Below are 22106 nucleotides of genomic sequence, written 5' to 3' on the forward strand. Positions count from 1 at the left end.
CTTCCACTGGAACCCTTCTGTTTTTTTTTTCAGAAAAAGCTCCATGACCGTCCTGTGTGACAGTCACTCCCCTCCCTCTTTCTCTCTCTCTCCCTCTCTCTCTCTCCCTCCCTCCTCCCGGCGCAGGAACAAAAAGACATCTGAGCTATGTGGATGGGGAAGAGAAGAAATCCCAGCACTTTGTACAGCGGCCACCGCGCTCCGGTTTCACAAAGTCTCTGACAGGCGGAGAGGCGCGCAGTGTTTACGCATCGGCTCCAGTCCCGCGAGGCATTGAGAGCAACCAGAGTCTCAGTGTGGAGAAGACACCGGAGCGGCTCAGTCTGATCACCGGATACCTGCAGATCACAGGAAGATTAAGTAAGTTTACGAGAGGGAGAAAAAGGACAAAACAGGAGCTTGTTGGAGACGCGGACTGTTGCTGCGTAAAAGGCGTGACTCGTGGACTTCTATGTTGAAGAAACATAATTTGACAGAAAGAAAGGCGGGTTTTTTCTTCTTTTTTCCATTTTGAACTTTACTTGAAATGTTTAAGAGCAACTGGCGCGTAAAAGAAGAAGGAAACAAGACGTTTGTCCTTAATTTGGAGCCCGCGCAGAGTCTCTATCTCTCTCTCGCTCTCTCTCTCTCGCTCTCTCTCTCTCTCTGACGTTTTGTCACCGTCGCCCTTGACTTCACTCTAAAGTGACGCAGAACATGTTGTGAGACATTTCCCGCGGTGATGTTTGCTCATTAAGCATACGAGCTGTTTGGAGGCAAGACCGAACAGGTTGCAGGAGGTAGGAAGAGTCATGCCTGAAAAACTGGCTTCATTTCATTAAACGATGGTTGGACGTGAGTCAGCCGGGGAGACGGCACGAGGAGCAAATTAAGGACACATTTGTACACTTCTGCCTTCTCCGGGTTGCATGTTTCTGATCCCGCAAACTAACTTCTACCTAACTATCTTTTATTCAGGATTAAGCTCCTCACGCTGCAGGCAGTTGTGAAGTGTGTTCCTTTGACCTGGATTGTCTTCCGTCTGCTAGACATCCATCATAACAGTCATTTTGTTCTCGTATTCTTTCTTAAAATGCACATATATTAAACTTAAATGCGTTTGCGACAACGTCCTTCATCTCCTGTAGAATTGCTCCTCGTATTGCAGTATTTTCTTGAAACATAAGAAGTGAAAGATGAAGAAAATAAGCTGTTTTATACATGTCATACAGGAGCATCTGTTTTTTGTGTGTGGGACATTTGTTATAAATATTCCACTTTCGCTTTAAATCAAAGTGTAAGACCCCTCGGGAGATGGATGCCATGCCTCTAGCTCGCAGGCCAACAGTCTGTGTTCACCTCTCTGTTCTTGTCCAGGCTGCTGAGACTCTGCGTGAGACCGTGACAGGAGACCGCGGCCAGAAGGGGAAAAAAAGGGATTTTGGCCGCATACAAAACGAGGAGGAGGCGCCTCTCGCGTTGAAGCAGAACCGCTTTAGATGGATTCTACATGTTTGCTTCAGCCTCAGCGGAGACAGCCTGCTCTGAACACTCACGAGCCGTGACAATAAGGTGTGAAACATGGCACATCGCAGCGTATGGATAGCCAGCAGCATGAGCTGGGCCCCGTGTGGAAGAAGCGGCTCTCCTGATCCCTCCGGCGCGCACTTGGAGCGCAACGCGCGCGGGGCAGCTGGTAAGGCGTCATTCCGATTGTGTTGAGCTTGTCTGTGGGGATGTGAGACAATGCGCTTTCGAAGAATATGGTTGGATAACTTCATGCGTGGCTGCCAGAGCAGACCTGCAGATCTTGTCTGTGTTTGCTGTGACAACACTGACACATGGCTGTTTGATCTCTGATTTCTTTTCACATCGGCAGCTTTTTTTTGTGTGTGTTGTTGCTCCAAAGCAGCGCTCTGCTCACACCTGCCAGCTGTTTCAGGCTCCTCTGTCTCTGAAGCTGGACTTCAGTGTTGGACTTCATGTAGTGTTGGTGAAATGCATGCTGGGAGGAGGACGGTGGAGGTGTTTTGTTCTGTGTTTTATGAAGACAAGTTTTTGTGATACAGAGTCAGAAGTGTTTACGAGGTTCCGGGAGGTGAACTCTGTGTGTGTGTGTGTGTGTGTGTGTGTGTGTGTGTGTGTGTGTGTGTGTGTGTGTGTGTGTCTCTTTCTTATGGATAAAGAGGTCAGGAAGTCTTCCCTCCTCTGTGGCAGGCTGAACATCTAAATATGAATGTGCTGGATCTCTCACACACACACACACACACACACACACACACACACACACACACACACACACACACACACACACACACACACACACACACACACACACACACACACACACACACACACACACACACTGCACCCCTCCTCTGAGGGGATCAGAGGCAGATCAAGTCTTTTAAGCTTCAGGTGTTTTGACGTGCTGGAAGTCGAACACATTTCTTTTCGGGTTGAAACTTTTCATTGCTTCAAGTTTTGTGAACATGATCCGGCTCTGAACTCTTGGCCTTTTTTTTTTTTTTAGAATTTTAAATCTTTGACTCACAGCTACAGCAGTTGTCTGTCCCGAAATGAGCAATTGGTCCTCATGCAAATGAAGCTGCGTGATGCATCGCTGCACTTTTCATGCTTTCTCTGTGACTCAATGGCCCGCTGACTCGTTGAGTCACGTACATACAATGTCACTCATGCACGCAGAGGAGAGGACTTCCTCTCAAAACTGACTCTCTCTGTGTGTGTGTGTGTGTGTGTGAGAGAGCTCTGGCATCACCTGAGACATGTCACACATCCCCAGCAGGCATCCCCCGTCTCAATGCCTGTAAAATGTTCGAAAACATCCTGCGAAACAACCGTGTTTTTACTCGCCGCCGTTCTTAAAAATCGTCGGTTCGTTCCGCGGGCTGAACACGAGAGCGTCGCCTCTGCTTCAGGCATCTCGCACTCCCCCGTCACGCCGCCACAGCTTTCACTTCCTCCAGTCAGAGGTCACGGGGTCGAGGGGGTCAGGTATACGGCGCGGCCGGCGTGCTCTGCTCGCCGGCAGCCTGCTGATGTGTGGTCTGGTTTGTTTTAACTGGCGTGTGGTTTTATGAGAGCCAGCGTGCCGTTCGCCCGCGTTCTGGGGGTTTTGAACTCTTTCTCGCTCTCGTGGTTGATCACGCGGGATTAAAACGACACAATGGTTTGGATTAATAATCGCTCATTCATACAGAAGCGTCCTCTTGAAGACGTTCAGAGCCGTCGTGGTTCAAAAGAGGTTGTTTGTCTTTCCTGTCCACACAAAGCTTTCCAATATTACTTTCATGTGTTTTCTTAAAGACTCTGAGCCATATTTCAAATAAAACCCAGAAGATTGCATCTTTCTCATCAAATTTGCCAAGAAAAACCCAACATGTACCTCACCCTGTAACCGAGGGGGGGGAATGAAAGTAACAACAAATTCAGTTGCTTCTAGAGCTCATTAAATAGTCCAAAAACATTAAGAACTTAAGAATTATGCATCTTTTTGCTGACTTTGTTTTCATTCAACAAACCTTTTTAATTTCTTGGTTTTAGAGAGATCATTTTGCCGTTTTTCCACTCAGTCAATTCATGTTGTGGTTCTGTTTTTACATCACACTTTACATTAACCAAGCTTCCCAATCCTGAAGCTTCACAACACTGTATAATAGTGGTGGAGGAAAGGTCCACCTGTGCAAAAGATGCAACAAAGATGCAACAAAGATGCAACAAAGATGCAACAAAGATGCAACAAAGGCAACAGAAGTGTCTCCAGAAGGAGAAGTAGGAGTGACTTTACTGGAAATGGTGAAATGAACAAAGCACATCATCAAACACACTGACAAGCACTTTGCTTCTTAAATATTCACCAGTTAACCTTTAGGAAACCATGCTCGAAATTCCTCCCACGACAATTTTAAGTCCCAGTATGCCCCATTCAGACAATCTTTTGGCATAAAATACAAAATATTTTTCCATTTTTCAACCGAACGACACAGTTTTTTGACTGAAACTCCTTCCTAACAGGCCAAGACTTTGTTTCATTGTGATTTTTGTTGCAGATTCCGATTCTTTGTGTCCTAATCTTTCTAAAAAGGTGTCTTATTGACGCTCCAGGAGGCATTTTTGGGGAATCCAGCTCACATCATGCTGGATGTTCATAGTTATTTTTTTTTTTTCAGATATACATTTTTTTCTCCAAGACTTTGCTGAACAAATACATACAATAAACACAAGTATTGGAATCAATTTGGGGTTTCCTACGACTCAAACACAGGGAAAAGAGGTCAAACAGACTCATTTGGTTCCACCGGTCTCAGCCTGTTAAAAGGGGACTCGATCCCTTCACAGCGGTTCAGGACGGCCGTTAAAAGACGGCCGCGTGCGCCGCGCAGGAGGCCTCGTCCTCGTCCTCGCTGTGTAACGCTACTCTGCTTGTTTTGTCCGAGCACTAATGGAGAGAGTGCAGTGAGAGAGATTGATTATGCAACCTGGAGTGCCACAGGGCAACTCCAATCTGGAAGTGCTTAGAGTATCCAACGAACCACAGTGATTCCTTCAGGGCAAATTGAAGGAGGCATGATCTGACAAAAAGGAATTTCAATTTGTTAGATGTATTCCTTCAGACAAATGTCTCCCATGCTACTTATTATGTGTTCTAGGTCCTTGCTTTTTTTTTAGTTGTAGCGGTGGACAATCTTGTGTAAGTACACAGAGGGAATTATTTCTGTCTCTGATCTTGAATTGTTTTGTTGTTGTTAAGCATTTTGGCTTCTTCAAGTTCAAACAGCTTAAATTATTTGGACCAAAGCAGCAGTTTAAATACTCTCGGAGCCGCTGATGAAACGTAAAGGCCAACTCCTGTCCTTATCCCGAAATCTCCCTCCTTCAAACCACTTTTTTCTTCTCCAAAACGCAGAAGAATGTTAACTAGGCCCGCGCTGTGTTTGTGTCTGCGCGAGCGGTTTTTCCTTTTTTATTACAATAAGCTGTATTCTTCTGGAATTAGCGGGTCAGATTCATTAATCATAGCGGCTGAGGGCTGCTTTGAACTATCAGGCCAGGTCATTAAACCCGGCCTGTCTGGGGCGCGAGCGGGCGACACGGAAACACTTTGGAGAGCACTGCTTCACCCGCAAGACACACTAATAATGACCTGTGTGTGCGTGTGTGTGTGTGTGTGTGTGTCACAGATGGCCACGTTTCTGAGTGCTACTTTCGGCTCAGTGTGGGCTTAATTTGGAGAAATAACAACATGAGATGGGAGCAGGGAGAGGTCGTGCGGGTGGGAGAGGGGGGTTCAGTGGGTGACTGCGTGTCTGTGGTTTCGCATGAAAGTCGACGGGTTTTGTGTGTGTGTGCGCCGAGCGACAACTTTGTGAGTATTTTTTCGTGCGTTTGAAAGAAATCGGGCCCTAAAGAGGCCGAGAGGTAGTAACCCAGAGTTTTTCTCAGTCCGTCCCGCTTCATCCCCTCTCCGTTCTTTCCCGCTGTCGTCTCTGCGGCCTTTTTCAAGCGCCGCCGCTTTCGCAAACGCCAGAAAGTGAAATCCTACCCTCCGATCGCCGCTCCAACGGCGGCTAAATTGTGTTCCCATTTAAGGTGAGGCTCACCCAAGCGCTCTCTGTGTTGCTTCCTTTTAAAACCAACTTAATCAAGCAGGAATTTGGGTTGCCGGGGTCAGGGACACTGGGGGGGGGGGGACTGCCTTAGCGAGAAACAAAGTGAGGAAGAGCGAGGCGGTGAGGACACAGATGGGTCGCGTCAGGAAGCTGTCTTCATCTCAGCTACTGGTGGTGCTGCCCCCCCCACACCCTATTCCACTGGTCACAAGACTCGTCTAGCTCTGTTGCATTGTGGGTTTCTCTGTGGCTAATTAGTGCTAGCTGCACGCTAGCCAAACCTTCCACTGATCCTGTGTGCTGGATTTTGGAGAGGTCTACAGCTGATGTGGAAAATCTACAGCAGCTTCATTACACTAAACATCTTTTACTCCTTGCTCTCAGTTTCAGTTCAGTGTTATTGTGCATGTAGGCATGCATAGGTTTGTTTTTAAAGGTGCTATACAAATGCAGTTAGCATTATTCGTATTACATGCAGATGCAGAGCATTTTCCGTCATGTTTGAGTCAAAATGAAACCGTTAAATCTCGTGTTCATTCTTCTTTTAGCTCTGTTTTTTGTCTCCACCGACTCCTGCAGGAAGTATCTGGCGCTTCAGCGGCTAATTGCTCCCCCATGTTCACCAGCTCGCCGCTGGCTTTGTCTGCCGTTTGGTGTTGAGCAGGTAGAAGAGTCACAGCTGCAGGCTGCTGAATGAGGCAGATGAGAGCGCTGAGAGAACCAAAGCAGTCAAGTTGCGGCGTCTGAAACCAAAACTGTCGTATAAAAGACGTTTAAACGCTCGGCATGGAGCTGAGAGGGGAACAGAGTCGGGTCCTAAACTCTCTGAGGTTACACTTTATGCTTAGTGCTTTGATTTGAATGACTTTGGTGAGCAGTAAGAACTAACTTGTTCATTTAAGTACAAATAAACGCTTTAACTGCAGCTGTTCATGCCGTATAATACACTTCTTATTCATGTCTTCTCCTCACAAACCAGTAGACGAGGCGGAAACGCCGCACAGTCGTCTTTATATGCAGAGATGACGCCAAAGACGCTAATCGCATAAGTATGCTGTAAATTATGAGGTGACATGAAGTCATGCTCTGCTGGAAGAATGATTGTAGTTTAGTTTCTTTTTTGTCTCATTGAAACGTAATTGACAGGTTGATGTAAACGGTTATGGGATGAAAAGAGGGAAGCAGGAGCAGCTTTGGCACGTTTACCAAAGCAGTAATTGTGTGTGTGTGTGTGTGTGTGTGTGTGTGTGTGTGTGTGTGTGTGTGTGTGTGTGTGTGTGTGTGTGTGTGTGTGTGTGTGTGTGTGTGTGTGTGTGTGTGTGTGTGTGTGTGTGTGTGTGTGTGAACGTCTACACACAAAGGAAGAGTTCAACCCGTTAAAAAACTGTGGAACCAATTTTGTCTCTAAACCTCGTTTTTTCCATGTGTTTGAGTCGTCGTAAGAACCTCAAATTGATTCCAATATTTGTGTTTATTGTATTATTTGTTCAGCTAAGTTTAGGAAAAAACTGTATACCTGCAAAAAAAAATCATTTTTAAAAGATAATTTGATCGTAACTATGAACATTCAGCATGATATGAGCCAGATTCTTGCAAAATGCCTCCTGGAGCGGTCGGTCCAGGAGGCATTTTGCACCTTTTTGGAAAGATTAGGACCTAAAGAATCTGAATCTGCAACAGAAATCACAATAAAACAAAACCTTGGCCTGTTAGGAAGGAGTTTCAGTCAAAAAACTATGTCGTTAAATTCAAAAATGGAAAAATTACATATTTTGTGCCAGAAGATTGTCTGAACGGGGCTTAAAATCTCGCACGGTTTCCAAAAGGTTCAGTTGCATTTTGGAAAGCAGCTGGCGGGAACCATCAGGTCAGTGTCTGGGTCATCAAGATAAAATCATTTCAGAACTCACAACTTTGTTTAGATGCCAAACACACAACTAGTCCTGTTTTTATATCGCTGAAGTTCCTCTTTTGTGAACTCTGATACAGCAGAGGAGCTGAGAACCTGCAGAGGCCGAGATGACAGGACTCTCTCTCTCTCTCTCTCTCTCTCTCTCTCTCTCCTTCTCCCTCTCTCTCTTCCTCCCTCTCTCCCTCAGTAATATTGCCATCAGGGTTGCAGCTCGAGGGTTAAAGTGGACACAGACGACAGTTTAATGCTCCGTGGAAACTCGTATTTTCTGACTCGCTGTGACTCGCTGACGCTGCGATGACCTGCCGTAACTCTCCAAAGCACCTTTTGGCAACTTGAACTTTCACGCGTGAGCGCGTTAATGCAGAACTGCGACTCTTCAAACGCGATGGTCCTCCACTAAAAGCGCTTCCTCCGTCCCAGTAAAACAAAACCATTAGACGGGTTTTCTCCCGCGCTCCTCTCGTTAGCATGCAGAGGAAGCTGCAGGGTCAGTAAGTAAATCACTGACCACTCAGGTTTATCATTTGGCAACCAATAAGTGTGTCTCTAATGGCGGCTTTTAATGAGCGCCAGGTTGGACTGTTTAACCCGACAGGAAAAGCTTGAAGGATCTATTGTTCCCCATAATCTGTGGATGGTTATCCCTGCACGAGCTGATAATCAGCAGAATAATCACCATAATATTAAATCTGCACTCATTTGACTTCCTTGGCTGCCTCGCTGTGAGCAGTGACATGGCGACGTGTTATGAAGTCCATATGGAGAACATGTTGGTCATGAAGTCTACTGGATGAATGTCTCGGTCTTCATCCTCTCATCAGGGACATATCGAGGTCTTTAGTTGCTGAATGCTGCATTATGTTCACCGGCTACTTTCTACCTAACTAAATGCTGATGAGAAGAAACCAGAGCAGGAGAGCGACTTCAAACCCAAAACAAGCTGCTGAAAGACATTAAAACGCTTCGTTTCGCTGCTATTTCTCGCCGTCACATTACTTGTGGTCATTTGATCCACGGTTTGAATATTTCTATTTATTAAATCTGGTTATGTGAATGATTCATGATCAGACTTGTAAAAAAAAACTGAATTGTAGTAATACAGTCCAATATTTCATAATACATTTGTACATTTTAGAAACTGTAAGCGGAACATTTCACATATTATCGGATAAATTAATTGATCATACAAGTAATTTGCCCTCTGTTTCAACAATAAAAATAAGAGTCTACAGCCGTGCTAGCATCTCCGTGAGGCTACATGTGGGATGCTAACGCCCTCGCAGCGACGATGCTGAGGTTTCATTTTGCAGGTGTGCGACTGTAAACTACGGGCCGGATTGAAACGTTGACCTGGCGGTCACGAAGGTCAGTGTAGGATTTATCCTCTGGGGACTTTAAACATCTGTGCAAAATATCAAGAGCAATATAGTCGCTGGGATATTTCCGTCTGGACCAAAGCAGCGGGTCGGCCGACAGACCATCATTAATACATGCAGTCAAACCAGCTCAGCCCTGTTACTCTAATAATAATACTAATAATCTCCTGACAGATTATTCCGCTCTGAGTTTCTCTCCCCGCATGTTTTCTGTCTCATGCCGGCCTGAAATACTTTCAGACACCTCCAGGCTCCGATGTTGTCAGTCGGTTAATAAAAACCTCTCTCTCTTCGCCATCCTCCTCCAGGCGGTGTCGTGTCCACACCTCTGATTAGCCCGCTCCTCGTGTGTGAGAGTGTGAGTGTGAGCGTGTGCGTGTGTGTGTTTGTGCTAAATCAGTGTGAGAAAGTGATAAAGATGATGTGTGTACCTTGTGTGTGTTTTTGTGAGAAAGGATTACGAGGAAAAAGGAAGCAGAAACAGCACATGTGTGCACATGTGTGGGTGTTTGGGCGGGGGCCTCCCCACCTATCTGAACCGAGGCATGGGACCTGCTATCTGTTTCTCATTTTCTCGCCGGCGCTCTGTGGTTTTAAAGCAGTGACAGGCCTCGGAGTGGAAACTGGCACTAACGAGCAATTACATCCTGCCCGCCTGCCAGGGATTATGGGATTACAGGCTGACCGGGCTTCAGTCTGCGCTCTCCTCCTGCACTTTCATTTTGTCATTCCCTCGCTTCCCTTTGTTCACCTTATCTCTGCCTTCAGACTTCTCCCATTCAAGGGTTCAATTATCTTTTTCTCATTTTTCTTTTCCCTGGACAATAACTCATTTTTACTCTTATGTGATTTTTTTTTTTAAACAAGTATTATTATCTTTTTCTTTCCATCGCTCCTACTCGAGCTCGTTCTCCTTTTGACTTTGTCGTTAACTGCTGGAGAGTGAAATAGTTTAAGTCTTTAACAAGAGGAAAAGACACACGATGTTTATGAAGCTTTAAATGAAGTATGATGGAAATGAAACACAGGAAGAGGGGATGACATCAAGGAGAACATGACTCCTTCACATCATATTAATGCAGCGGGTCTCTAACTTTTTCTGTCACCACTTTGGAGGAAGCAAATGTTCCCACCGCCCCGACAACATGGAAACAAAATGCTCCAACTCTCCGTGCTTTTTTAATTAATAGATTAAAGAAAATTAAAATCCCTTTCAAGTTAACCAGATTGCTCCATCTGACAAAAACTAATAACATGTGCCATCACTTTGTTAAAACAATGCAAATAAAGTTGTATATGTGCAAAAAACTCATATTTGGCAAACAAAGATGACCAAGGAAGCCGGTTGGATCCCTGTTTTCTCCCCATAGTTTCATGTTGAAGTGTCCTTGAGCAAGGCACTGAAGCCCCAGAGCTTCACAGCAGCACAAAGCTCCTTCATTACTAAGGATGCTGGGTAAAATGCAGAGAATAATCCCCCCACTGTGGGATTAATAAAGGATTCTTAAAAAAACAACCTTTTTTTAAAAAAAGAATTTGCGTCTCCCCCGCGCCCCACCTGTAATACCTCCACGCCCCACTAGAGGGTCGCGCCCCACAGTGTGAAAACCACTGTATTAATGTCTAAAAAAGGGTTTAATGTCTAAAAAAGTCCGAATTGGAGGCCTCGTGGTTCGTGGTTGCAGCCTGAACGCAGCGCTGTCAATGAAACTTTGCCAGCAAGATTAAAGCGTCGTCACACAAGACGTTTCCACACCTCTGGATGCATGTACATGCAGAGCTGTGGGGCACATGTGAGCACAGACATCATCACGCTTCGTGGGACCTCCGCAGGTTTCTCAGTGTCTGGTAGCGATCACGCGGCTCTCCTGGTGCGCTGCCTCTCTCTCTCTCTCTCTCTCTCTCTCTCTCTCTCCTGCATCTCCTCTTACACTCGCAGGTGTCTTTTATTGAGCCAGAGGTGATTTAGTGTACTCTTGTTTTTCTCCTCGCTCTTGCAATCAGGCACGGCGGTAGTGACAGGTTAAAGCTGGAGGTCAGATCATTTCACGCACGCGCTCACGCTCACGAGCAAAGAACAGAGTGTCTCTAATGGGCGGTCATTATCAAAGAAGTTTGGCTTTTAGAGGGAGGCGAAACGCCGCAGAGCTCGGAGCTTTCTTTCTTTCTTTCTTTCCTTCTTTCCGCATGTTTTCTCTTCACAACGCGAGAGGTTTACAGAGGCTCTGCGGGCAAAGCTGGAGTCTGAGGGTGTGATGGGATACAGTAGGCATCAAGATCACTAATCGGACACACGTTTGTTTTTTCGTGGCAAAAATGTGTCTCTGTTGAAAAAAAGTGGTATTATTGAGAGTCTGGATGAATTGTCTTTGAAAGTAATAAACATAAATGCATTATTTATACGGCCTCACTAAGGCAGAGAGCAGTTGGATCTTCAATTAAATACATTTTAAATAAAGCGAAACCACCAACAAATCACAGGAATATAACGGGAGTCACAGTTACTGCTGCTAGTTTTCAGCAGGATTACTTCATGTTACTTTTTCTTCCATTGTGATATGATTGTAAAAAACTTAAATCATTATTTTGCCCCCCCACTAGGACCTTTTAATTGTGCCGCACATGTACTATGTCCTTATTCACGCACCAAAAGCATTTTCATCTGGATGGGAGACGATTACTTACTTACTAGCGCTAAGCTAGCCTAGCTTACAGATCACAGCTTCCAACAGATGAAAATGTTATGCTTTGACTCCCAGAATCCTCCAGCACATCGTTTATTTTACTTTATTAAACCCAAAAGACAAGGATTGCATCGCCGATGAGATAATTACTAAAGTATTTGTCGGTGTGTACAAGCTGCAGGCTTCATGGCCGACTGTGACTCTGCAGCTTGTATTGTTTTTTAAAAGCAAATGGGTGCAGATCTCTCTGGTCTACAATTACATTTATAGGATGTAACAAAGATTTCTCCACCTGAGTCACCTGTTGTTGTGTTTTAATACTTGATATTTTATTTAATTATATATCAGAAAAATATGTCACTCAAAAGGTAAAGGAAAAAAAAACAACATGCGTCTGGCCAAAAGAAAAGAAACACACACGCAAAAAAACAAGCAGGTAAATGAGTAAAAAAATAAAGATATGATAATAAACCAAAACAACACGTTGTCAGTCAATCGAGTCAAACAAATTCATTCCAACATACAGATAAATACAAAAAAACATATTTAATGTTCTATTCATGAACCCGTGAGGTGAGGGAGGACGAGTCACCGGCCACTTTCCTTATTTGACATATATTTGGTCCATTTTGTCCATCTCGTGATGTAAATGCTCTTCCTCAGCCTCAGGAGGAATCTCAATGAAAATGAATATTTGAATCAACTTTTCTTCCACATATACTGGTCTCAGTTTTGACCTTGTGTGTGTTTACTAGTTGGATGTCAGATGATGGTCGTGAGATGAACGTCTCTGCTTTATTGTAAACTGCTGCTCGTTGTTCATCGTATTTGTACAAAAGTACATGTTACTTTTTGTGCTTTTGTGCTGGCAGCTTCTGTTTTAAAGCTGATACCTTGTTCTATTACCTCATAAACATCCCTCATCCATCCTCTCCAAGCACTTAAACGGCATTTGTAAAAGCAATTCAGAGCAGCAGAATAAACTCTGGAAATAATAACTGGCTCGTGGCTTTATGGGTTGTACTTGCTCCAGGAGGGTTTTCCCACTTAAGTGACTGTGAAGGACGACGGGAGCGCAGAGGACCTACACGGTGCCAATGGAAGGAGACAAGAACTCTCCCCGCCGCCGACGTCCAGTCCGATGGATAAACTAAAGGCTTTAATCAGCCAAACAAGAGAAGAAACACTCGCTGTGCTTTGTAAACACGTAGAAAGACGTCGCTGGTCTGAAACAGCGCACGCAGCATCAGCGGTCTGCAGCGCTTCAGGACCTGTGAAGGTAGATTTCTGTCTTTTTTTACCCAAGCAAAGTTCTAGTTTGTAAGCGAATCATCTCCAAATCTTTGCTCTTAATTAAAAAATGTGTTCTAAAAAAAAAAAAAAACGCTTTAAAAACTAAAATTTGCTCCTAAAAAAAAAAAATGCTCTAAAAAAAAGACACTTAAAAAAAATTTGCCCTAAAAAAAAATTATATATTTTGGTGGACTGGGAATGAAGCCTTTTTTTCTTTTTTTTCCAGAGCAAATTATTATTTAATTAATATATTTCTTTAGAGCATTTCTTTTGAGAGGATTTTTTTTTCAGAGCTTTTTCAGAAATTTCTTTTTTGGAGAGCAAATTTTAGTTTTGAGAGCATTTTTTTTTTTAATTGCAAGCAAAGATTTGGGGATAATTTACTTACAAACTAGAAAATTGCTTTGGTAGAAAAGACTCAAATCTACCTTCATCAGGACCGGTGTCCCTACACTGGAGTCCCTGCTCCTCCTCTGCAGCCCTCGCCATCCTCAGCCCAGAAAAAGGCTGCAGGCGTCGGGGCTGTAAACAGCTCCACGGTGCCGGAGTGAAATGAACCAGCAGACAGGCCCGACGCAGACTCCCAGCTCGCTGAGCTAAAAGGGGCTAAACGCTCCCAGCTGGGCTGGTTTGGGACTCAGAGCGGCACCTCTCCTCAGACCCAGCCTGGATCTTTACCCCCCCGTGTCGCTCACGGGAGATGGAGGGCTGAGGGGTTGGTACACTTTGGTTTTTCGTCTGTGTGGCTGATTTATGCCCACTTCTCCCTCCTCCTCCTCCTCCTCCTCCGCGTCTGTGGCGTCGTTCAACCCTGACTGGATCGCTTCAGCTGCAACACGCAGGATTGCAACAGGTCTTATCGTGAGCTGTGATCTGTAACCTCGTGTCAGTCTTCCATGTCATTGCACAGACAGAACTGCAAGGATTGTTTTGGACTTTTTGTATAAACATGGCACATTACATATTGGCGAGATCTACGACTACACGCTTGAATACGTTACAGTGTTGCTGTAGTTCAGCGCAAAGCATCTTAGAGATGACAGATGTGGTTTCAAAGATGTTGGACGCATCTGTGGGCGGAGGGGCGTCGACAAAACGATGGTTCATAGCAGATTTAAGGGGGTCAGACGTTAGAGCAGAAAGGTTGAGTTGATCACTTTAACTTTATTTGTGTGGCTTCTTTCGAAGCCCTTTACAGGAAAAGGAAAAGTGAAACAGGAAGCAGACTGTGAACACAACAACTTATCATGTTGTGACTTTTTAAAAGAGGCTGAAAGAAAGCAGGATTTAAAAAGCTTTTTAAAGACGGGACTGAGCTTTGCTTCTCTGAGAGAGAGATCAGTGATCGGCCGACACAACCCTTAAGATACAATCAATTCATTTATATTAAATGCATCAACACAGTTTTTTATGATTAGTTGGACACAAAACAAGGAATTTGAAGATGCTCCATTGAGAAAAGTCTGTTTTTCGGACAAAAAAATATCTCAACAAACTTAATACGGATCGTCATTTTGGATGCATCCTCATAACTCTGGTGATCCTTTGACTTTTCTCTGTCCGTCTGATGCAAGATAGATGAGAAACATATAAAGTTACTACTTGTTTGAGTCAAGCTTCACATTCTGGAGGCCTCCAAACTCCCGGATGACCTTGGTGTTATGGGATGTGTGGTTGCTGCGCAGCCGCCGCGCTCCTCAAAACTGCACGTACTATATCTAAACATCTGCCTCCGTGATACTTCTTATCACCTGTCCTGCATCTGTGTGTTCTTTCTTTTTTTTTTTTGTCTGGGACCTCCGCGAAGTGCTCCGGCTATGCCTGGTTCCCCCTGCTTGTACCTCCGCCACAGGAATAACCCTGAAGAATGCCTTTGACAAGTGTGTAGCGCAGATGCCGCCTTTTGTTGCCGGACAGGCCCGTTTGCACGGCTGTGTGAGCCGACAAGCCGACACTAGCTGGCGGCGAACACTGGCCTTTTTAACCCAAGCGGCAACAAACACCGTGGCCTCATGCGTTGAGGACGTGATTTATGTGACACGACGTCTCGCTCCGGTGGCCCGCTGCGCTGTTTTTTTTGTTTAGTTCTTTACAGTATCGGGACAATTGTGAATGCGTAGACATCATATTGCCCGCATGTTGTGCCTTTTAGTTTACGTTAACCTTTTCAAGGGGAGTTCTGGGAGGCGCAAAGTTGACAGAGTGAAGCCTTGTTCTTGTTCTTACATTCCTCTCTCTCTCTCTCTCTCTCTCTCTCTCTCTGTCTCTCTCTCTCTCTCTACAGGTGGGAGCAGATGGAGGGTTCGGAGGAAGGATAGACAGGAGATTACCTCTGTAATGTCAGCAAAGGCCAAGGTTTGTCATGAGCAGACGTTTAAAAAGCAACGTGACATTGTGTTCTTCTTCTTCTTCCTCTTCTACTTTTTCTTCTGTCACTTTCTGCACTTTCTATCTCTTCCTCGTCTCCATCTTTTCTCGCATTTTACACTCTGCCTCAAAATGAAATATAAAATGACCCGGCCTTCGTCGTTTGTCATTTCCACCGGAAACAAGATAAACCAGAGGACAAGTTATGTAAAGGTATAAATTGTTCATGAAATACAAGAACTAAGCTTTCCATAAAACCGCGTTATTGTCGAGGCTTTCGTTGCTAAATGCAAAGCCAGTGGACAAAGTTTGATCCTCGGCGGAAAGACAGCAATTATTTGACGAGTATTACGGGAGAATAAATGAGATTTATTGATATAAAAAAAGGCTGTAGCTTGTTTTTAAAGAGCTTTGTGCTTCATATTGGTATCACATCTGTACAGCCCTCTGTCACCTCCATACCTTGTTTGCTAAATCAATATAAAAGTTGAAGTTGAAAGTGAATGTGATTATAAATCCACTTAAAGTGGCACAAATCAAGATGTCTGTCGAAAACGTGAGACAACAAAGAAAATGCTCCTTCTTATAGATTAATAATTCTACATTATACAAGTAGAAATACCATTAAATGTTAACGCTTCTCAAAAACCGCAGTACTCGTCCCCGGCGTCGGTTACTTCCCATGCAATCCTTTGCTTTGTTCACTCAAGCGAGTCGGTGCAACAAACCCCTCCGTTTGTCAGCGAGCATGTGACTTCTGTCTCCTGTAGGTGCTGCTCTGGCTGCTGCTCTGGGTGCTGCTCTCTCTGCTGCCTCTAGTGGAAGGAGCTCACATGAACGCTGCTTCCGCCGGTGTGGGATCAGACTCGGGCGACGCCGTGAGCCTGCTGGCAGGCCGGGAGGAGAGAGAGCTTCCTGTGACGCCGCCAGAGGTGGCGGAGGACGAGGAGCAGGAGGAGGACAGTGAACCTTACTCCACTTGGCACACTCTATACGGTACTGACGCTCTAGTGGAAGTGTAATTCACAGCACATCTGCTCCACCAGACAGTATCAGAGGGCATTAGCCCGGGGGTCTGCTCTGTATTTAAGCCATTAAAATGCATTTTCACAAGATTTAAGGGGTGACAAGTGTGAGATTGTAGATTTTTGTGGGATAATTTACACGTCATTGCTCATAATTTCCTGAATCCAGTGTTCATTTCCATATAACTCTCTCTGCCCACGCCTCCTCTCTCTCCATTTTCAGACCCCTTTGTAATAGACGAGGTGGACGACCATCCCGGCAGTCGCTGGGCGGGGCGCTCCCCCCGCTCCTCTGACCCCGCAGAACCTCAAACCAAGGAAGTACCGAAGAGGAAGAGGAAGAGGAAGAATAAAGAAGAAGAGGAAGAGACAGGGCGAGTGGACAGAAGGGGTAAAGGTAAGAGCAGACAGCCGAAGCAGAACAGCAGGGACTGCCGCGTGGAGAAGAGGGAGATGAAGGTCCGGGACCTGGGCCTGGGCTTCGACTCGGACGAGATCGTCCTCTTCAAGTTCTGCGTGGGCTCCTGCCAGTCTTCCAGGACCAACTACGACTTGGCGCTGAAGGCGCTGCTGGAGAACGGCTCGCTGCCCCGGCGCACCGCCCGCAAGGTCAGCGGCCACCCCTGCTGCCGGCCCGACCGGTACGAGCCGGTTTCCTTCATGGACGCCCAGACCACGTGGAGGACCATCCAGTCGTTATCAGCCGCCAGCTGCATGTGCATGGGCTGAATGCGTAAACGAAGGGAGAAGGCGACCGGGACGGGGCGTCACCCATCCTGAACGGGCGAGGAAGAGTCAAGAGGCCCGGGGTGAGGAAGGCCTCACACACACACACACACACACACACACACAGAGAGGGCAAAGGAAGTGACGGAGGCTCCTCGTCGGCTTCCTGCGGTGGATCTCCCCGTTGAGGAGGACGAGGTCTGGGTGCAGCCGGACAATTGAGGTCGGAGGTCAAAATCCAAGAGCGTTGAAGGAAGTCATTAGTCGGGAGTCGTCCGCCTAGATTTATGTGTTGCGTCTCTAAAAGAGCGAATTGTTTTCAGCTGATTGCAGAACGCTCCGGACCCGTTAACGTGACTGTTGTGCTTTTAAATGGACGAGGCCTGAAGGCCGAAGAGAGATAAAGGAAAGATGCAATTAAAGGACTTTCAACGCCTTTTATACTCTGATGTGATGTTCTACTCACAGTGACGTCGGCTCCTCCCAAACGTATACCCTTTTTGTTCCACGTGAAAACAGAGACATTACGTTATATCGTGTCTATGTTCAGGTGAACTCAGCCAAATGGATGCCATGCATCTTCATGTATTACTGTATAAAAGTAACATATATTTATTTCTGATAAATTATTTATTTATTATAGCTTCATTTGAGAGCTGTTTTATTAACTCTATATTGTAGATGAATATCTATTTATTGCCGAGATTTACATTTCATGTTACTTCTGCTTGCAGACGGTTGTTTTTTTTGTTTTTTTAAAGGTGAATTTCCACATTTATCCAACACCTCATACACCTGGAGTGGACAGATCCTTCTGGGAAGCATCGTATTGGATGACTTTTCTGACAATTAAGTGATTTTATAAGAAGAAAAGCTCAAATTCGCTCTCACATCTGATCCAAGAGCTTCTAATGGATCACCAGAAACACGTTGACCGACATTGAAGTGATGCGGTTCATCTAATACATGTTTTTTGTTCTCAAGAGCACCTCACATACTGAAGTCTGCGGCGGCGTAACGATGTCACCTTTTCCACAGCGGCCAGTCTCAATGTCCAGATGGATGTACAGCAAACACATTTACACTGCAGGACCTCAACGTTTCTCATCATAAAGTGATGATTTGCATTTAGTTAAACACTCCCTGTATGTCACATCATTTGTATTATTGTTGTTATTATTATTAATATTATTATATAAAGTTTTCTTTATTTTTTTATGGCATTATCCTCTAAGAGAATAAAGTTTTTTAATATACATCTTGTCACCACTGTTTGCTTTCCTCGCTCTCGTGATGGTTTTACATGTGAGCATCATCAACACAACGGGTTTCACTTGTAAAGGGGAGTGATGTCACAGAGCCACCTGCTGGTCTGAAACCAACATGAACACGTGAACCTAAAGAGCTGCTTCCTGTCTGCTCAACACAATGTTTGCTTTAATCATTTCTTGCTCTTGAAACAACACAACAGGTTCAAAGTCAGCGGCCTTCTGTCTTCTGTCATTTTATTCATGTCGCTGCACAGACCAACACATCACGCAAACACCACGAGTCACACAGCTTACAGACACACTGCTTCTTTGTCTTTCTTTAAAAAGATGTTCTCCTTGGTTGTTATCAAAACATGTTATGCAATTGTGCAATATAAAACCAGATTTAAAAAGGTCCAAAAGGTCTACATTCAGTTGTCCCTGCATCATGCAACACAGGGTTCATTAGCAGCACTTAGATGGTTTCTAAAGTATGAAAACAGAACAACAACATGTATATGTAAATAGCACATATGGATTCATACAGCGTATCAAACTCTTTATTTGTACCCATGGGGTATGATTATAATTTGTTTATATTTCCATGTTTGGAAATGATCACACTTGTCTGTGTCTTATTAAAGCGCGCCTCACTGGACCAGGAGCGCGCATGCGCGAGCGTGAAACCGTCTTTTTGTTTCGAAAAGTGAAGTTTTTTGGCGAAGATGCAAGTGTTTGGGGAAGTATGAGCCAGCCTCCGACTGAATACATGAGAACTGGATTATACTACACAAATGTGTGTGTGTTTGTATCGGTATTGTTTTGCAGTTCTTTAACATCTTCTTTGTCTTCAAGATTCACTGTAGCAGGCGGTGAGAAGCCTTGTTAGTGGTCCCGTGTATCTGTTAAAGGTGATATGGCCCGTGTGGTTAAAACCCATCGAAGGAGATTCAGTGTGGAGTTCATCACTGGCAGCGTTTGACTCCCAGATGAATTAAAAAGTTCTCTCTGCAAATGAAACCCTTGGAAAAAAAACACAAATCTAAACGCATGTTGACGGTGATCATTTGTTCATCAAAGGCTTTTCGCGGACTGACATGAGCTCGGCGTGCTGAACGTGCACGTGACAATGTCCACTTTTCTAACGTGCGCGGACAGGAGTTGCGGCGTCGCGCTGCGTCCTGGAGACGACTTGGCCGCCACCTCCTGTTGGGAACCCGCTGCTGCTGCTGCTGCTTCCTCCTCTTCTTCACAGCCGAGGATCGCGGTCGACTCGACGCTGAACGGGTGGAAGTTGACCCGGGCGGTGTCGTACTCCCACGCTTGTCTCATGGCAAAGTCTGTAAAAGATGTATCCTTGATGGACACCCCGTGTTCCACGCCGTTTCTGTAGCAGGCCGTGCGTAATGACGCGTAGCTGGTGTCGTTGCTGTTTAAAGACGGAGGGGAGTGTTGACCTCCGACCCAACCGACGTCGTTACCCCGGCCGTCTTTAACGTGGGCCACGGTCCTCTTCAGCTTCTCGCAGCCTTTCAGCAGCAGGTTCTTCCTGCACAAAATGTACACCCAAGGGTCTAATATGGGGTTGAACGAGGCGAAGCGGATCGCCAACATGTCGCTGCGGTAGTCAGGCTTCCCTCCAGCGGAGATGTAGGCAGGATCGTACAGCTGGTTCACGAAGATTCGCACCTGGATAGAAAGATGGAGAGAGAAAGAGAGAGAGAATGTTTAACGCATCCAATAAAGAACAGTAATTCAAAGTGACCAGGTATCCTTACCACTAGAGGGATGGAGCACACCAAGAAAACGATGGTCATGAAGATCAGGAGCCAGACCATTTGGATTTCCGCTGCTGAGGTGACGGAGGGCAGCCGGGGGAAGCGGCGCCGCGAGCCTCCCTGCTCACAGAACTCCGTCCTGACTATCCCTGACGTCTGGTTCATTCCCACCAGCGACCTGCACACCGCCAGATTACACAACACCGTCACCGCGATCAGCACCAGCATCACGCCGCCGTACAGGAAGGAGTAGCAGGCTCCAAGTAGATCCATCGACCTCCAGTCCAGAAAGCACCACGTGCCGGGGAAGTGCCTGACGTGCTGCCCGAATCCCAAACTGGGCATAATGCACAGGAAAATGTTCGCCAGGTACGTGGTGAGGAGCGCCATGCGCGCCATCGTGCGGTCTATGTGCTGGGAGTAGAAGTACGCGTGGTTTATGGCCAAGTAGCGCTCCACGGCCATGGCGCACAGGATCGACATCCCCGCCGAGCCGAAGAAGAGCATGGAGAAGGAGAAGAAGTGGCAGAGCAGCGCTCCTCCCGGCCAGCGGTTGGCTACATACGTGGCGATCACCACCGGGCTGGTGAAGCACGTCCCCAACAGGTCCGTGATGGCCATCCCGCACACCAGGGTGTAGAAAGTGGTTTCCTTCTGCTCTTTTTTGGAGATGCACAGCACAACGATGGCGATGATGTTCCCCAGGACTCCCACGGCGAACATCGTGGCTGAAGTGACCAGAGACTTGGACTCCAGCCGCAGCGCAGGGAACACACTTTGGTTGTGGCTGAGGGAGAGAGGCGGCAGGGACTCGGAAACATTCAGTTCTCCAAACGCAAGAGTGTCGTTGATCATCATTACAACCAACACCGTAAAATAAAAAAAGGGTTAAAAGTGCAAAGACTTCCCGCAACCGCAATGTTTGAACACCTGCTGCGTAAATTGAAAGTGCTCGTCAAAAATAAATCATTAGCTGTAACACCCTGAAAAAGTGTGTGTGTGTCCAAAAGAGCATGAAGTGCATCACATTAAGCTTCTTCTGATTAGTTCGCAGCAGTGTGTTTGTCTTCCTTTGTGCCCACATGAAGGTGTGCCTGGTTGTGTTGACACCGCTTGAGCTGCGGGTATTTAAGCGGTGTGCTGATGTCAGGAGAGTGACGCGCGGGCTGCGCGCAGAGACCCAGGTTTCCCTGGATCACATTTCAGACTGCCAAAGAATCATTAGTCGGTACTTTGCATTGCTCGTCATATCAGCCTTGACTGACACCCGGAGCCAAATGTCTGCATCTGATCAGACAACTGCACAAAATCTGCAGGAAGGAAAATGAAATCCGCATTAATTTCCTCTATGGTTGGTCACCATTGAAGGTTCGCCATGAAAACACCATACAAGAACATGCACTGGTCTGTGTGACCACACATCGACTAACACAAGCAAAGACAGCGTGTCATAAATCCCAAACTTCAGCACCAAGGTCAGCGCCGTCAAGACAATCAGCACCACGAGCGGGGACAGTTGTCCCGAGGCTGCTTCAAACACTCAACATGTATTCAACCAGGAGTGAATATTGTCTGTTACGGTTGAGATCGATGGCACAACACGGACCATTTGGTTGGATGAAGCAGGAAACGATCCATTTAGTTTACACACACTTCATTGGGAAAGTAGAAATGTTTACAATCCATCACCAAATGTATATTTGTTTGTATGTGGTCGTAATCCTGTTTAATCTGATGTCCAGCCCGTGTAATAGCAGGGTGTGACTTTGTCACGTGATGTCATCTACTAGACACACATAGTTGTCTGTTTCTGCTCAACCTAACTGGTTTGATGCCTGAACCTCACTTATGTTCTTGTAGCGTTTTGTCGCCCTAAAAAATGAGTCTTTCCAAGGAACCAGGGGGAAGAAAGCAGCAGGCGTGTCCCTTTCCACCAGACAATAGATTGGCAGTCGTTAGAAATTCACTAACTGCCTTCAGACTGTGTGTGCACACATTGCTTCATGAATCACATCAACCATGAGGCTCCAAGTGTCTCTTTTGCAGAAGAGAAAACTTGGGGACAAACAAAGTGAAACTAATT

General features: G+C 45.8%; 2 protein-coding genes across 2 annotated transcripts; one reads left to right on the forward strand and one right to left on the reverse strand.

The window, feature by feature from the left end:
• Positions 1–230: 230 nt before the first annotated feature.
• LOC137782188 (glial cell line-derived neurotrophic factor) lies at positions 231–18064 on the forward strand. The gene is made up of 5 exons (XM_068571359.1): positions 231–360; positions 1357–1675; positions 15162–15232; positions 16015–16240; positions 16493–18064. Exons 2-5 carry the CDS (start codon positions 1561–1563, stop codon positions 16996–16998), a joined length of 918 nt encoding a protein of 305 aa, XP_068427460.1. The 5' UTR covers positions 231–360; positions 1357–1560; the 3' UTR covers positions 16999–18064.
• Positions 18065–19319: 1255 nt separating this feature from the next.
• Positions 19320–20878, reverse strand: ptger4c (prostaglandin E receptor 4 (subtype EP4) c). Its single transcript, XM_068570908.1, has 2 exons — positions 20024–20878; positions 19320–19934 (listed from the first exon to the last, which is right to left on the reverse strand). Exons 1-2 carry the CDS (start codon positions 20876–20878, stop codon positions 19320–19322), a joined length of 1470 nt encoding a protein of 489 aa, XP_068427009.1.
• Positions 20879–22106: the final 1228 nt, after the last annotated feature.

This window comes from Clinocottus analis, unplaced genomic scaffold (genome assembly GCF_023055335.1).
Source record: "Clinocottus analis isolate CAN_PGR_092001 unplaced genomic scaffold, fCliAna1.0.p SCAF_11, whole genome shotgun sequence".
NCBI lineage: Eukaryota > Metazoa > Chordata > Actinopteri > Perciformes > Cottidae > Clinocottus > Clinocottus analis.